This window comes from Pinus tabuliformis, chromosome 8 (genome assembly GCF_031772625.1).
Source record: "Pinus tabuliformis cultivar Carrire ecotype Pingquan chromosome 8, CPIR1, whole genome shotgun sequence".
Classification (NCBI taxonomy): Eukaryota; Viridiplantae; Streptophyta; class Pinopsida; order Pinales; family Pinaceae; genus Pinus; species Pinus tabuliformis.
In genome coordinates, this window is record NC_142294.1 from 702364823 (window position 1) to 702382235 (window position 17413).

The 17413-nt window shown below is 39.3% G+C and overlaps 1 protein-coding gene across 2 annotated transcripts in view; it reads right to left on the reverse strand.

Annotated features, from left to right (window-relative positions):
* Positions 1-17413, reverse strand: part of LOC149237555 (auxin response factor 4-like) — an 88841-nt gene that overhangs the window by 22473 nt on the left and 48955 nt on the right. For both annotated transcript variants that reach the window (XM_089372691.1, XM_089372692.1), the window contains 2 exons: positions 13815-13934; positions 13608-13683 (listed from right to left, as the gene is read on the reverse strand). In XM_089372691.1, coding sequence (XP_089228817.1) covers positions 13608-13683; positions 13815-13934 — 196 coding nt within the window. The remainder of the gene's footprint in view (positions 1-13607; positions 13684-13814; positions 13935-17413) is intronic.

Sequence of the window (17413 nt, forward strand, 5' to 3'; positions counted from 1 at the left end):
ATCGTCCTTTTTCTAAGAAGGAAATTAACTCTAAGCTTGCATTTATTTACTTGAATTGTGGGATATTTCTTGAATTAGTTTTGAGAATTTTAAGAGTAATTGTGATCAGCATTTCTATTGAATACTCTATTGTGGACTTGTGGAAAATTGTATATCTTTCAGTTACTAAAATTGAGTATTTTGAGAATCTGCATAATTGGCATTATCTTGGAAAAATCCTGAGATTGTTAATCTTGAAGAATTGTCAATTATATTGGATAAATGATTTAATTATCTAGTTCTCTGGACATTAAAATCATTGGTTTATGGTTGTTTTGGCACCTTTCTTTAAGAGGCGTTATTTACTTGAACGATTACATCTTTGGCATCTTTGTATCCTATTTGCATTCGTCTTGTGTAGGATTATCTTCATTGAGTACTCTTGTTATAAGGTTAATTTATACTAAGTACTTAAACATTAAACGATCTTACCTCAAGACTACTCACTCATCCCTTTGCTAATTGCATCTTGCATCTCTTTTTCATCATAATAATATTTTCTTTAGCAGCAGTTGTCCATCTTGTACTTGTTCCTAAATTTCTTAGCAAGACAGTTGATTCCACAAGGCACTAGCATCAACCTTATAAATCTAATCGAATCATTTAAGTCTTGCTAGATCTAAACAAGTATTTGGTCGCTCAAAGAGTCAAATGTGTCTACCGGACTGGTTGGTTCCCAACTAGTCCTCCATCATTCCATTTTTGTAGGGTCCACCCCCCTTAGTCCGTTGTTGGGAGACAACTTAAACGGAGAGATTGGGAATCAGGGTGACAGCCCCCGATCTAAGCCGTTGTCACGGTGCCTAGACATTCTATGCGACAACATGTTGTGGCGCTGTTGCCGGGGACCAATTTATTGGACCTTGGCTTTACAACATTCATATTTCCTCTTCATCTTTAATCTTTCATCGTTCTCATATTTTCATCTCTCGCCGAGGATAGAATTTTTTTCTCCTTGGTCCTTAGGACATTTCTCTAATCATCTAATCTTTTCCACCATTCATTAGCCTATCAAGCGGCATAACATTTTTTGGCATCATTATTTCATCTCTTCATCTTTTCATTGCCTTATCTTTTTCCTCTCACTAATCCTTTCATCTTCTCTATCTGCACCTTTAGCACCGAGACATTTTGGTTGGTTCCCTGTTTGGGTGGCGCCTCTACTTATTCATCCATTATTTCTCAGACAAGACGCCGTCCCCGATATCCAGCTGCCTCTCCCTGACTAATCTTTCGGGTTTTTCATTTTGGATCTTGGAAATAGATTCATGTTCAAGTGGCAACTCCACTTCTTTCATTTCTTACAAGAATTTCTGCTAGATGCTCGCTTACTGTGGATCTCTAGATTTTCTTGAGCAAGGATCTCTCTCTCTATCATCCATGTGGCCTTTAAGCAAGTCATCATGGATGATTTGTTTGCTCCTTATGATTTTACTAACATTCAGGGAGATCTGCATGATTATCCTTATGAAGTTGGTGAAATCATCGATGAATTTCCTCCTTTTCAAGGTGACAATGCTTTTACTGCCAAGACTCACCTTCAGAATTTCAGCATCTATATAAGCAAGTGTCACCCATATTCTGACCATGAAGATGTGAAGATGAAGATTTTCATTCTCACCTTATATGGAGATGCCTTAGAATGGTTTGCTGAGTTTCCTGATAACACTTTTGATTCTTTACAATCAATCATTGATGCCTTTGAAAATAAATATGGAGATAAGAGAAAGGTCAAAGCGAAGGTTGAAGTAAAGGAAACTAAAGAAACTGAAAATGATCTTATCAAGCAGTTAACTCAAATGGTTAAGGATATGCAATTGAATCAAGCACAGGTAATCAAGAATATGGAAGTCAACCAGGCTCAACTCATTAAGAACATGGAACTTAACCAAGCTAGATTAACAAAAGATCACGCCAGGGAAATGGGTTCTATGTAGAAGAGGTTGTTGGCTATAGAAGAAAACATGTTAATCAGATATCCACCATGGATCATTTGATCACCATGGAAGAAAATCATGTGAAATAAATGAGTGGTATTCAAGTAAATCATAACAAAATGATAAAAGACATGGAAGTTGGTCAGATATGTCTGTAGAATAGATTGTTGGCCATGGAGGAAAAGCAAGTACAATTAATAACAGCTATGGAATCAATTCATGCAAAGGAAATTAGTGCCATGAAGGTTGGACACTCTAACCAGATTGATGCCATCAGAATTGAAAAGACCACTATTCAGGATAAGCTGCAAATGATGAAAAAGGCACAGGGTCCGAGACTTCAACTCAAACCAAAGCACAAAGGGTTTATCACGACTCACAAATCTCCTAGTCCGCCAAAGCAACTCCCATCTCATTGCAAGAAGGTCAATTTTCTCATTAAGGACAAGTCGACCATGGTTACAAAGAAAGTTAAGACCAAGCTTATGTGTCACCATTAACAGATTATATTCAGAGTAAGATTGGGCATACGTCAAATTCTTCATATCTTTCGCCCAAGCATTTTCAAGATTAGGACAAGGAATAGATAGTGGTCTCAATATTGACATCTCAGCCCACCCAGAAGAAGAACAAAAAGAAGAAAAGAAGAAGGAAGCGGTTTGATGCATCTGATAGCCAAGAGCAGCTCGATCTTCAAATTAGACAAAGTCCTACAATATGCATGATCGGGCATGGCACATCCGAAAAACAACCCACTGATTTGCCAGAAAGCAGGAAAACGCTCAGTATGCATTATATTGAACACATCTTATGCCATAGGGCATCCTCTGTATTGTATTTCTAACCCTACTCCTTGTTATTTTTGTTGTTAGAGTAGTTTCTATTTCAGCATTCTATTTCATAGATTAAGTTTCACTTTTGTCTTTAGGTTAGTTGTACATTTCAGAGCTTCTATATCATGCACTTAATGTTATATGATGATTTTTGGATTACATTTGGATGGACACTACTTATGTGATTTTGTGTGTTGCCTGGGTGCAGATTCTGGATTCTCACATTCCTTCAGTGAAGCAACACATTCCCCAGTAGAGCCAGATGTTAACCACTCCGCGTCAACTACCCTATAGTAGTATACATTTTCGCAAGAAGATTCCATCATGATCGAACAATGAGATCATCCAGATTTCATCATCATCTTCTTCCATCATTGTTTAAAAGTTGTAAACTCATTCTACAAGTTTATAATGTAAATGATCCTAGTAAGGCCATCTATGTATGTAACAACCTAGATAATCCTACTTTTTTTGTGACGATTTCTATCCTAGAAGGTTTTTCGTCTCACCAATTCATGCATGTTTCTAAATACAAATGATTGGCGGAGTTTTTGCCTCCAACCTCACCACAAAGCTAAGGTGGATTTTGTCGTCAAGATCTTAGATAAGTCCTAGTGTTCTAGTCAAGTCTTCTGTAAAGTGATTTGGGAATAATTTTAGCTAATTGGTTAAATTGTTTCATTACAAATCACTAGGTCTACTAGATCATATTTGAGTCGTAGAATTGGGTAAATAATTGAGGGTTTATAACGAACAGGTTTCCCCCTTCATGTATTAAAATGTAAAATCTTTATGTAAAAAATATCTTAGTGCATGGTCCCTCATATTTAGACACCATGACTAAAATATTTGAGAGTCAGAAAAATTATTAATCCCCCCATGAGTCAATTAATTAAATCTCTTGACAAAAAATAAATTAAAATCTTAAGCCAGAAATTTAATTAATTTTAAGTCTTAAGATTTAATTGATTTTAAGTCTAGAAAATTTTAATTAATTTTAAGAATTAATCTATAAATTAGAGGTCACTTGTCATTCAAATGATCCGATATTTTAGATCGTGTACTGGCTCTCGAAGCTGACTTGTAATATTTCTGGAATAATAAAAAACACAAAGTATTTGGGGTTTTGTCGATGCCAGTGTTCCTCTCTAGTATTTTACGGTAATATTGTTTTTAATGCTCTGTTGAATATTATTTATAAATTATCGATTAATAACTCTCGTGGAATAATCTATTGCACAAGTATCTTGCTTAGGTTATTGAATCTAAAGTAGAAATTTAAATTTGATTAAATTAGCAGGTATCTCTAATTCTTTAAGATTATATTGTTATTTTATATCTCTATCGATCTGAAAATTTGATCTAGTGTTTGCAGAAATTATTTGTACTTGAGAAATAGGCGTTTGGGGAAGTCCTTGGTTGGACTAGCCGACTCTCGAGACAAAAGATCGAGAGAGCCTTCCTGATTAAAATCCTAAGGTTATCTGACGAACTTCTTCTTGTAGGGAATTTTTGGGCTAGTACCTAAATTAAAAAATTTACTTATCTCTTAAAATATGTGCTAAATAGTTGGATCTAGCTAGAAAGAGCCTTATATTTACAGATCTAGGAGTGGAGTCGGACTCATACTCCTTATATTTGATAGATCTATAAATTATTTGTATAGATCTAAAATTTTGTAACATAATTTTTAATCTCTAGCTTGGGGTTTGGGTTTTCAATTTAATTTTTTGTATATATGTGGGATCTGGGATTTTATTTTGTCTTAGCTAGCCCCTTCCCCTTGCCCACACCATTGGTCAGGCTTGGAATGATGCCCCAAAAGTTGATGCAGCTAAAAAGAAAGATAAACGCATATTTGGCCACATTCAACAGGAAAATGTACCACAAAATGCAAAAGATGGCCGGGAAAAACACATTTAGCACGGGGATAAAACGCAATACATGATCTCTACCCCATCATCATGGCCATCACCCCGATTCCTACAAGTTCTATGAGCCTCCTTCATCATATAGGAACCCATGATTGTCCCAACCCCTAATGGGTAATGAACTGCCCTACCTTAAAAGGGGGTATTCACTGTTATATCTTATGCATCATGCTCTTACCCCTTGAACCCCGAGCAGTTAATCAAAAAAAAACATAAAAAGGAAAAAGGCATATAAAGAAGGGTGGAAAATGTGAAAATTCCAACTACTAAAGGAACCCCTACTGCAGCAAATCTGAATCTACTTCACCTACTTGATTTTCTTTAAATTACATTCATCAAGTTATTCTTCTGAATACTGAAGCAAATTACTTTTGCAGCCTACACTAATTAAATATTTGATCTCATGAAACAGAAAACAGAGCAAAGAAAAAGATACATAGGACACACTTATTTTTGGACACAATAGTCCCCAGAAAAACCCAAAGCGGGAAAACCGGTGCAGCAGTTCTGAGGGTTTATTATTATGCAGGAGAAATCTCTGAATACAAATCTAGGATGCTCAGCCAGCAATCCTTTACAGAGAAAATACTGGCGGAAAATCTGAGTTTTACCTCACTTCACCCAGCAGAATTTTGGCTAATCCGACACAAGGCTGGCTGGCCCCGGCTATTTCTGCATTGGCCTTGCATAGGCTCTATGTCAGCCTTGCGTCACCTCTTCTACCCTCTGCGTCAATTCTCCCGGCTATTCCGGCAGTTCCGGATTCTGCTTGACAGACAGCTTTTTTGCTCTGCATTGGCCTTTCTGGCGTTGTGTAGCGACTGCGTGGGCCCAGAGTGGCCCACCGTTAGCCTTTCCCGGCTACTGCGCTGCCACTCCAAGCTCTCTCCGCCTCTCTGCTCAGTGTTCTCCGGAAAGTCCTCCCAGATTCTCACTGCCCCTCTGCTACTAAATGATCACTTAGTTCAAATTTCTCAACTTCCTAGCCCCAGAAATCGAACTCCAGATCAATTCTCTCTCTCTCTCTCTCTCTGTTTCCAAATGAACCCCAAGCCTCCATTTTATACTTTTCATGTTGAGTCTTCAATGGCCGAGATTAAGTCTCTAATCAATGGCTAAGATTAAAAAATGACTTGATCCGCCTTTTAGACCATTCTCACCCATATTTTGATTAATACCCATTAATATTTTAATTTTCCTAAGTTTAGACTTAGGAACCCCATTAAAAATATTAATTATTTTAATAAAACACAATCCAGGTAGAATTTCACCAAACGGTTTCTGGGTTCTTTAGAACTCATGTGCCTTAGCCTCTCCACCAATTTTCAAGGCTAGAGCACTTCCGATGCTACCAAAAACTAACAAAAAAATCAAGTTCGGGGCACCTCATGTACCATGATTGCTCCCTCCTATACATTATAAACCCAAGTGTGGGCTTCCCTTTTATTAGCTACCCTTGTACCTCAAAATGTGGCCCAAGGTTGCCCCTTCTCATCCCCTACTTCATTCACCTATCTGTCACATGGCACCACCTTTTGAAGGGTGTACCTTGAGCATATTATTCCCTTTAAAAGTAGAAACCACCTAATAGGATACTTGGTTAACCCCATTTGGAGTTTAAGAGACATTAGCACATCCTGAAGCCCATTATGGAAGGGCAGACCACTATGAAGTCCCCACCTGTGGTTCATGGTTGGTAAGCTCATTTACTCAATTTCTCTAATGACTTATTGTACTGGAAGGCTAAGGGACGCATTGGATCTTATGCAAGATTGCAGATGGTCTCCATCTTAGGTTTGGTCTCCCTATACAAGGTCTTAATCCTCCGGAGGGCTACATTGGCACATGTAGGGTGTGTGTTGAGAGCCATGGGCCTCCACAACAGTAGACAACACTCCATGGATCCCCGAGGATGATCAGAGATGCTCGATATACTCCCATTGGACGAGGATGATGCAACTGGTTCACCTTTGCCCAGCCAACCCCACAGATGTACCACGCACTTGGCAGCTGACCCAGGACTTGTAGGATGATGTGGCATCCCCTGCACCATCATCAGATCCCTTACAAACGATCTACAGGCGCCCTCAACTCATTTGGAGACCCATGATGTTATCATTGTGCCCCCACACCCATTGGGAGCACTGCAGGTTTATTGTTTGGAGAACAAGGGGCCAACCCCTTGTCCATCACTTTTGAGGGTCCTACTCTTCATTATGGCACCCATGGACCTCATTAGGCCTCTTAAAGGGCCCTACGACATGCATAGATTATTATTTGACCTCTTGAGAGGCTTATTCTTTCATTTATGAGCTAGTTTGGTGGGCTTGTCACCAAAAGTTAGATTATTAGAACATTATTTTATTTTTGGGGCTTATGTAGGCCAAGGAAGCTAATTCGAACTCCTCATTAGTGTATAAATACAAGTAAGATGAGTTCATTCTTTCATCATCACTTTGGATTGGATCTCTTCTCTCTCTTGAGAATTTCGCACTTTTTCTAAAGGATGAATTGGTGCTTCATGGATGAGTTTTGATGTCTGGATATTGGTATATCTTATCTTGGAGCTTCTCTTTTGTCAATTGTGGATGGTTGGATATACTCAGTTACATGTTAGTACATGTTTTTAATGTTATTCTTGTTTTACTTTTTCATATACATTAGACTGGGATGTTCGTTGTTTCTAGGACTAATTGTTGCATGCATTTACTGCTTAAAATTGTGGAATTTTGTCTCTATTGTAGCATCTCTCAATGTATGGGCCATGTAATATGAAAAAAATCTCATAGGGGTAATTCTATAAAAGAATTCAACCTCGATAAGCCATCTCCTTTGCACATCGAAGTATAAAAGCTACAAGATTGCTTCTCCTTGACCTAGAAGGCTAGCGAAGTGATCTTGAGGCCTCCTTGACCAAGAATCAAGAATCCTACTCATTATTTTATCATAGACTCCATTCTCCCAAGACTAAGGCACTAATCTACCAAAAGGTGGTCACCAAAAATCACATACTTTCACCTTCATTCAGGTCTAGCCAAGTTGGGGTACCTAGGGCATCAATTTCCCGACAAGTTAGCCCTCCAAAAAGTTCGATCTCCTAGGATCTCATGTGTTGGTCTTTCCTCAATGTCTCCAATTTTGAAGCCATTCCAAAAGTGGAGTTGGGAGGGAAGCCAAGCCCTAGATCCGAGATCCAACTTTGCCTTAGCATCCCCAAGGCTAGCACCTCATAGGGTCAAATCAACACTTTCAAGTGAAAATCCTTTCTTTGTTCCTTTCCCCACCTTGTCTAGGGTAAGAAGTTAGAACATCATTGGTTGCCATACTCATTCCTCCTATCCTAGACCAGGTCCACTTGGTCCCGTGTAGTCCTGCTCCTTTGAAAAGACAATTCTTTAAGAACCATCAGAGATACTAATCACAATAAGGAATTTGGGGATTGGGAAGTTCCTTCATAAGTCATATCTCATAAACCTAACCCTTAAATCCTCCCTTCCTTTCCCTAGAAGACATTGTACCTTGCTTAAAAAGCAAGCAAGCCTTATCATTCTAACTCTTCCAGGAAAGAGATTATTAGGGTCACCCCATCATCTCATTGACTTATCCTTCATCGATGACTCCATAATATACCGAGTCTCCTCCCATCGGTGAAAGTCCATAAATAGAAGGGAGTCTTAGTTGAGGTGACAGTGGGCTAAGTCTCCATTTGTTGCCCTTGGTCTAGTATTTGCCCTTTAGGTCCCCTGCTAGTTTGAGTGGTAACATTTTGGCATCATTGTCGGGGACACGAAAAGTATGTCTTTTTGCCCATACAACATATTGACATATCATTATTGGAAACTCCATTGGAAGAACGAAGCCCTAGTTCTTCATTGAACTTTAAGGTCAATGCTTGTAGGGTGAAACAAGCATTTGTCTAGGCATCTTTAATTTCACCCTTGCGACTCCTACATATTTTTCATGTATACCTCAAATAGGTTGTCATTCTTTGATAAATTCCCTGCTTTGGACATTGCTAGCATCCCTGAGCATCCTAATCATGTCGCGAAAAGGATGGTATGTGGGGTGACCATGTTTGATGGTGATCCACTCTCCACAACTAACCACGTAGAAAGATTTAATGCACATACTTCAAGAGAGAAGGTTTTCCACCAAGATGTCCTTATGTTATTGTTCATGGGATCTCTCGGTGGTCATAAATCATGGCTGCATAATCATGAACCTAGGAGCATCGCATCTATTGAAGAGTTCATTGATGGCTTTCCTAGACATTTTCAAGTACACCCTACATTAAGCATCTAAGAGGAAGCCTTCATCGAGCATCATCAAGACATTAAGAGTCTAGTTAATAAGCAAGAAGACAAGTCCTCCTTGGGTCCACATGATGAAAATGATGATTTTGAGAACACGTGTTGGGAAGGATGAATTTATGGAAAGTAAAATTGAGACCAACCTTACCTTTCTCGAGGATATTATTCGCGATGAATCCTCTTTTGAAAACCTTGAGAGAGATGATCCCATTAGCCCCTTAAAAGATGACATTGAAGATTATTTCCACATTGAAAAGGAGAAATGGGAAACTGTTGGTCCTCAATTTGATGGTGCTCCCATTTACGACACCGACAAGGAGGATGAGGATGAGATTCATCTTCCCTTCCCCTTATGCACTATTTATGATGACATACCCATTGATACCCTTAGGAAGGAGAATCTTCATTTCCCTTTGCATAAAGAGGGGAAGTTGGAAGTGATCAATTTTCCTTTTAGGAGAGACCCAATCTTTGATACTAAAGAAATTGATAAGGCTCCCACTTCTCTTGAGTATGATTCTATGTTCAAATCACTTGAGCCTTTAGATTATGACTTTAGGAAAGCACAACTCGTTGAATACAATATTTCTTTCTCCCTTTTTCCTATTGGTCATCATCTTGAGTCTTCATCAAGTGATTCCCTCATACCTAGTCATATGATCTCATGTAACTATGAGCCTTTCCCCCCTCCCAAGTATAGTGTCAAGGAGAAGCCTTCATTGATTATACTTTTTCTCCTTGGATGCGCCCTCAAGGTTTTGATCACTCCATAGCCTCCCCTCCAGTGTAATCATCATGTGCAACCTACTTGTGTTCATCCATCTCGTCAGCCTCTCTTTCCCACTAATCATAACCCAATGAAGGCCATAAGCCATGACATAAATAATAAGGACAATGGTGGAAGTGATATGCCCGAGGTTTCCATCCATCAAAAGTTTATGAGCCTGGTTGTTGATATCTCTATATTTTTGTTGCAAAAGAAGATCTCACGGACTAGATTACATCATTTTCTTACCTCTTCTCACATAATCATCCATGTGTGGGCATCATATTTCCCACCTCCCACCCACAACATCCTCCACATGTTAGGGTTTGCATTCGCTTTGGGATTTGTTGCATGAGTAATCATATAGGCGGACATATTTGTATTGACTTGATGATATGTTGGTTGCACTGGCTTTATGATTACACTTAAATTTTAATAATAGCTTCGTCATATGCATGTTAGGGTAGGATGCATTGCATGTTGATTTCCGCATTAAAACTAACGTCATATGATTTTTCTCATGATAGATAGATGCATACTTGCATATTTTATTTTCTGTTAATTTTATGGCCTGACATATAGCATGTGCGATCATGAGATGTCGTGAAATCATGATGCCCCGTGTCTTTCCATCTATTACATGTTTAGGTAGCGGGTCTACGGTAACCAAGAGATTGTTGGAGTTCTCGTGACCTCCCATTCGAGTAGCTTCGCCCACTTCTTCAAGATATCACGTCCCAGTTGGAACTAGATTTTATCCACCATTTTGTAGGTGATAACCCTAGGAGAAAAATTTTCTCCAAGATGGTCCTCAGCCGGCAGTCAGCAACCCCTTGCAGCATCCAGCTAGTTCATTGTGTCATTTCTCCACCACCTGAGCCAGCCATGTGGTCCCTCGCCCATTTTCCATGTTCATATGTTTGAAGGTGAGCCTCTTGGACCTAAAGGTATGCCTTGTCATTTGGTAGTTGAGTATTGTAGTTTGCTTATCATGGACACTTTTAGGCATGGATTAATGGGGGGATTTGGCAGAAAGAATGGGTCAGCTTTGTACCCTTTTCCCCTAGACCCCTTTTGAATATTAACCTTGCATTCTAGCCTCATGGGATCCCTTTTATTGACAATTTGGCTTTACATATGGTATTTCAAGGGAAACCCCAATTTTGGTTGTGTGGTCCCATTCCCTTATATGCTTATATTACCCTCCTTCTACTCATTATTAACCCATTCATCATTTCTCCCACCTGGGTTCACATTTCCCCACTATAAAACTTCCTCTCGACTCATTGTCCCTACCCTTCTCTGTCTCTATGTCCCCTCTCTAGCTCGAACTCTTCCAACAAAATGATGCTCTCTGGAAAATCGAACTTCCCAAGGAAACTCTACCTCAAGTGTGTTCCTCCATCTACCCATTGAACTCTTCTTATAATCTCCACTTGGGACTCCAACAACCAAGATTAAACTTAATCAATGGCTGAGATCATTTCCTAGTCGATCCGTGTGAGTTTCTAGAGAAATATCACCTTCCTCAAATAATTGTTGTTAATTAATCATTTTTCCTAAGTTAGACTTAGGAAAAATTTAATTACTGATTAATGAACTTAATTGAGGCATTTCTAGGTGGCTTATCCTTAAACTTTTTATGGGTTCTGGAATTCTATTGTTCCTTAACCTCTCTGACAACTGTCGAGACTAGAACACCATACAATGCTACAAAACTAACACTTTTGAGGGCATTTACTCATCAAATCATTGTACATGTGGCTTGACCACTTTATTTTTTATGTTGTGTTAGATTACTTGATTTTAAGAGTTAGTTGGATTTAATTTTCTTAGGCTAGATCTAAGGAATTAAATCAAATAATGATATTTATTGTAAAAGAAGTTAAATCTCACTCTATAAATAGAAGAGAGCTTCCTCATTTCTACTCATGGTTGGATTGTGAGAGCACTTCTCTCCTTGGAGCTTAATGGAAATATCTTTATTGGAGGAATTTTGGTGTTAAGGGCTTATCTATGTGGTGAATGTTTTTGACTTAGAAGCTGTTATTTCTTGGTTATTTCTTCTACATCATTAAAGGCATTATTGTGATTGCTCAAGACTACCATAAGGCTATAAAGATCAATCCATTTGAAGGGAAACTTTGTCACCTGGAGGGAAGACATTTAGAGGCTCTTTCTCATGGCGTAATTTTAATCTTCGTTGCTAGGTCATACTCTAAAGTTCCTTAGTAAGGATTGTTGACTCTATTTCATGCCATAGTCGATTTTGTGGTTGGGGGCTTTCCCTTTAGAGGAATACCTTCGAGTGGGCACGACTTGATGATTTTTCTTGATTGGCCAAGGGGTTAATTTAGCTGTTAGGTTCCATCCTCCTGCCATAATTGACAAACACCAAATAACCAACTTAAAAGGGTTTTTTTTCTTGATCTCATCTTCCCACTTGATTCCTCTTGACTCCATAGACCTGATAGGATATTGGCACTGATCTTCATATCCCTCTATCACCCTTTTTCCTCTTTTTACAAGAACCCCTAAAAATCTCCAAAATAATGTTTCGCTGAGGGTACCGTTGACATCACCTTGTCCCTATTTGACTATGCCTTAGTGATCCTAGTAGGGAAGCCCCTTTGAGTTGAAGGAGATCTGGCCTAAAGCAAGAGGACAAGTTGTTGAGGTGACAGTGGGTGACCTTCCTAAAAGGTCCCCATCAGATTTTGCATTGTGGATTGTCGCTTTTATCACACACATACCATTGAGGCAGTAAAAGAGCCCAATACAAGAGAAGCATTAGTGCTCTAGGTGCCTACAGTTAGACCAAGGTAAGAGAGTTCCTCCTTTGAAATTGAACGTGAAGCTCTCCTACCATTTGAGGACAAAGGAAAGAATCTATGTATAAAAATCTGGGTAGAGGAGCTAGATCTGGCTCAAGGGATGTTTCTCTATCTAAAAGAGGTTCCCCATTGCTGAGAGCTGGTAGAGGGGGTCTGCCTACCAGTAGTGTAAAATCTAGCTCTCCTACCATTTGAGGACAAAGGAAAGAATCTATGTATGGAAATCTGGGTAGAGGAGCTAGATCTGGCTCAAGGGATGTCTCTCTATCTAAAAGAGGTTCCCCATTGCTGAGAGCTGGTAGAGGGGGTCTGCCTACCAGTAGTGTAAAATGTCCCGAGGCCTCAAAACCCCACATGGATCTCACTGTCAAGGACTGCTCTCTGCAGGTCTCACCAATTTGGGGGCAGGGCTACTTTACACTGAAGTAGAAGAAGCAGATGAGGAGCTATTCTCTGTCATCCCCAATGACCATGAAGGTACCAATGCAAAGGCTAATAATCTCCTCTAGAGTTTGAGCAAACCGGGATGGCTAATCCTAGGTGCCCAGGAGCTACCTATGGGAACTCTCCTAAAATCTGAGGCGAAGAACAGATATCTAGTAATAGGCACCTGACTACTCAACCTAGACTAGAAGTCAGTCTTACACTGGAGCCAGTATGTCTTGGTGATGTCATCAAAGAAGCTAGAACAAGCATATTACATACCAAGACCTGAGACGATCTGTGATAAAAGTTTTCAAGTTTTACCAGAGTTTAGGTGTCTGAACATGCTATCAAAATTCATGATTACTAACTATGGGAAGGTTTAAGTAGTACCCAGGCTAACCTCTGAAATAGTATAAAGACAATCCTAGATTATCCATCTTTTACTAATTTTATTATAATCATAGGAACCTCACAAAATGAAAGAATATACTTAATTCTAGGCAGCAGAGATAGAATAGCTATTGAGGTTACCTTCAGGGATCTCCACTTTGAACTAGGCCATTTGGAAGGTTCAACATCACCAATCCCAGTGATTGTGCCAATGTACCTATTAACACAGAAGGTACTTAAAATCTAGCAATGCTTTTCATATGAAAAATAAAAAACTCAGCATAAGTCCAAATACATTATTTTCAGGAACCATCAAGGCATCTACATGTGCCAGTAAAGATGATCAACCTTCTCTCTGCAGCATCTTCAGTTTCAAATCTCATTTTGAACCTCATTCCTATTGATATTGGTTGGTTGAGACTCTTTACATACTTCTGATAAGGAACCACAAACTCGGCTGGACTTGTCCTGAAAACGAACAATTGGCAATCACGCATACTATATGTGCCTAGTAGTCAGGGTTCCAAGCAGTCATCAACTATTTAACATGAAGTACAGGATCTCTATTCTAGCTATAGTAAATAGCAAAGATATAAATCAAAAAGAAGACAAAACTTCAAGTTAGGAAACACAAAAGAATTGCTACTAAACCACCGACCACAATAAACACATTGATGATATATTAGTTATGAAATGAAGTCACAGGCAACTATCCCACAGTTAGCAATCACTATATGGAAACCAGGTGTGAGGTTAGAATAAAGATAGTGTGTAAATAAAACCTCTATTCGATATTCATTAACATGGTAAAAGCACTTGTGTTAGGACAGCATGCACCATCTTATACAGAAAGTATCAGGAAACTAAAAGAGATTCACCATCATTAATGTATCCCATTACCATAGTTAATAGCTCTCCTTCCACTTTCCCAGTTCAGATTTTTCCTTGTAAAAAACCAGTAAATGTTAGAAACTGGACAGCAAACATTATACCTACCTCCCAGTGCCCCATTGCCTCTAGTTAAATTTTGCATATTTCAATAACAAAGAGTTCCACAAAATTTAGATTCAATTGATGTGTTCATTGACCATAAATGATATGACCCCAAGGGAGACATATATGGGGTTAAATGTATATGATATGACCCCGAGGGGAGGCATATATGGATTTAAATGTGCACGTCATGTGTGAATGTATATGTAATATGGTCAGCCTAATAATAAGAGACCACATGTGCAATGTGTGAACAGGTATATATCGGGATCATGTAATTATTATTGAAGAGAGGTGATTTGGTTGTATGGATGTATTTGGGTATTTGAAAGAGGTTTTCCAATTCTTTAAGGAGTTATTGTGTAACTTATCTCTACTATCTATATTGAAGTTTCGCTCCACACTCACATTGGTGTACATAGTGTGTACTTCTGGTTTTTTATGTATTTGATTCATAACAGTTGCACAAGATTCAGTGTGGAATGAAGAAGAGCACATGTGAGAAGACAGATGCTCAGAGAGTGCAGAGACACATGAGGAATGAGCAAAGAGCTGCAGAAGAGATTTCAGAGCATGGGATACGGTCAAAGGAATCTCAAGAGGAATAGAATACCCATATGAGTGTGCAGGAATATCACATGAGTGTGTGCGTGGACAGACTAGCAGAATATACATGAAGAGCAAAGGAGAGTATGGAATTCAGTGGGAGAGAGTGGGAGCTGAGATTTGATATGAACAAAGTTCATTATCACATGTAATATTCAAAATGTCTGGAATATAAAGAAATCCATGTGCACAAAATATAAATTGTATATAAATAATTGATAGTAGAAAATAGGATGATGAAAGTGTGAAAATTTCAGGAACTGGAATCCTATTGCAGCAACTAGTATTATTTCCTCTAACTCATAAATTAATTATTCAGTTTATTGCTACGGCAACATCGAAATAAACACACTGCAACCTTCACAAATAAAACTAGGGAAAATAAATAACATTGGAACTAAGAAAATACTAGCACGCACACATAAAAATTAACACCATTGTTTTTGGAAATTTGGAGAAAAGTCCCCGGAAAAACCCAACTTGGTAAAACTGGTGCAGCGGATGAGGGTTTTATTTTATTATGCAGCAGTGAATTTTGAGTACAATCTATGGATGCCCCACTAGCAATCCAAACAGCAAGTATCCAATAGAAATAATTAGAGAGAAAATTCCTCTCACCCCACAAGCAATCCCGGCACTGACTTCTACATAAAATTGGCAATCCAAACCACAGTGTGAGCCCTTTTGTGCTGTCTCCCACGTGTGGGCCGATTCTACCTCTGAGCAAGCCGTCTAGCCTATCTCTGCTGCTGGAAGTGACTCTTTGGCCCTCTCGGAGACTTAATCGAACTCCTCAGCGAAATCGAAGTGCTCTACGTGAGCTTCTGCGCAATCTCTGCATTGCTTCTGCATGGATCACTTCTATCACTTGTTGTTGCCTCTCCAGATCTAGAAAACTTCTTCTAGATCACTGTCCCTGCCCCTCACTCACTGCTTTGATCTTTGGCCCTCCAACAACTAACTACTACTACTCTAGAATTCGATCTGCCAAGAAAATCGAACCTCTGGTGTTCTCAAGTGTATTCTCCAAGTTCCCATCAACTTCTTCTTATAATCCTATGTTGGGACTCCAATGGCGAAGATTAAATCTTAATCAATGGCTAGGATCATCTTGAAGTCGATCCGTGTGAGTTTCTAGATGATTCTCACATTGACTTAATTAATTATGATTAATTAACCATATTCCCGAAGTTTAGACTTAGGAAATATTTAAAAATTGGTTAATAATTTAATTAAGCCATCTCTAGGTGGAATTTACAAAAACAATTTTTGGGTTTTGGAAATCTCATGTATTCTAGCCTCTCCACCAAATTTCATGGCTAGAACACATCCAATGCTACAAAAAATAGCACTCCCTCTTAGCGAGGAATGTGTTCTGGACCCTGGTGCTACACATCCTACCACAACACCCTGTCTTTGTATCACCTCCTGTCACACTATTGATGTCTAGCTACTACTGCCCACCACCACTGCGCGACTTTGATGTTGCATTTGTGTTGTTGCTGACACTGACATACTATTGCCAACACTGCATCTCTAATACAACCCCCTCTCATCTGTTGTTGCTGCAACTGCAACATCTGCAACTGAAAAGCATCCAAAATACATAATCAACTATGTTCAGTATGATGCATCTATCTCCCAAGTCCTGACAGTTAGTAGCATTTGCACTGTCGCTAAAGAATCTGCGTTGCTACTGACTCTGCACTGTGCCACTCAGTACTCCTCTCCTCAGTATTTGACTCCACCTTGTCTGCAATTGTCACTCTAGAATTCTGACTATTGACTGCACCTCTAACACTGATCCATCCTGCTATTAAATATTGTGGGCCCCCGTACCAAGGTAATGATCCATGAGGTGGACTCCTCAAGGACCCTGCCCAATCTGTAGCTCTCTGAGGCTACAACTCCAAGTCTCCCCACCTCACTTGTGGAGGTATGGTTGCCAACATTGCGAAGTCTTCCTCCAATCTAGAGGACAACTTGTCGATCTCAACGAACGTTGCCTACTAGTCCTACTTCTTCGAATTGTCCTTCTTCCTGAGAGGACACTGCGTGTTGTAGTGACCGAGCTCACAACATCTAAACCACTTGACCTTTGACAGGTCCTTCTTCTTCTTTCTTTTCTCCCCCTGCCCCTTACTAGTACCCTTAGATGCGAGGGCCACGTTCTCCTCCCCCTTCACCACCTTCAATCTGCTACTATTGCTTCCACTAATGGAGCTCTTTAACAGAGCTCGTCTCAACTCCTCTTGCTGCAAATCGGCCCACATTTTGTCCCATCCTCTAGCGTGTCTCTGCCTAATATACTCTAGGTGAAGACCTGCGAATCCTCTAAGACATTGTTG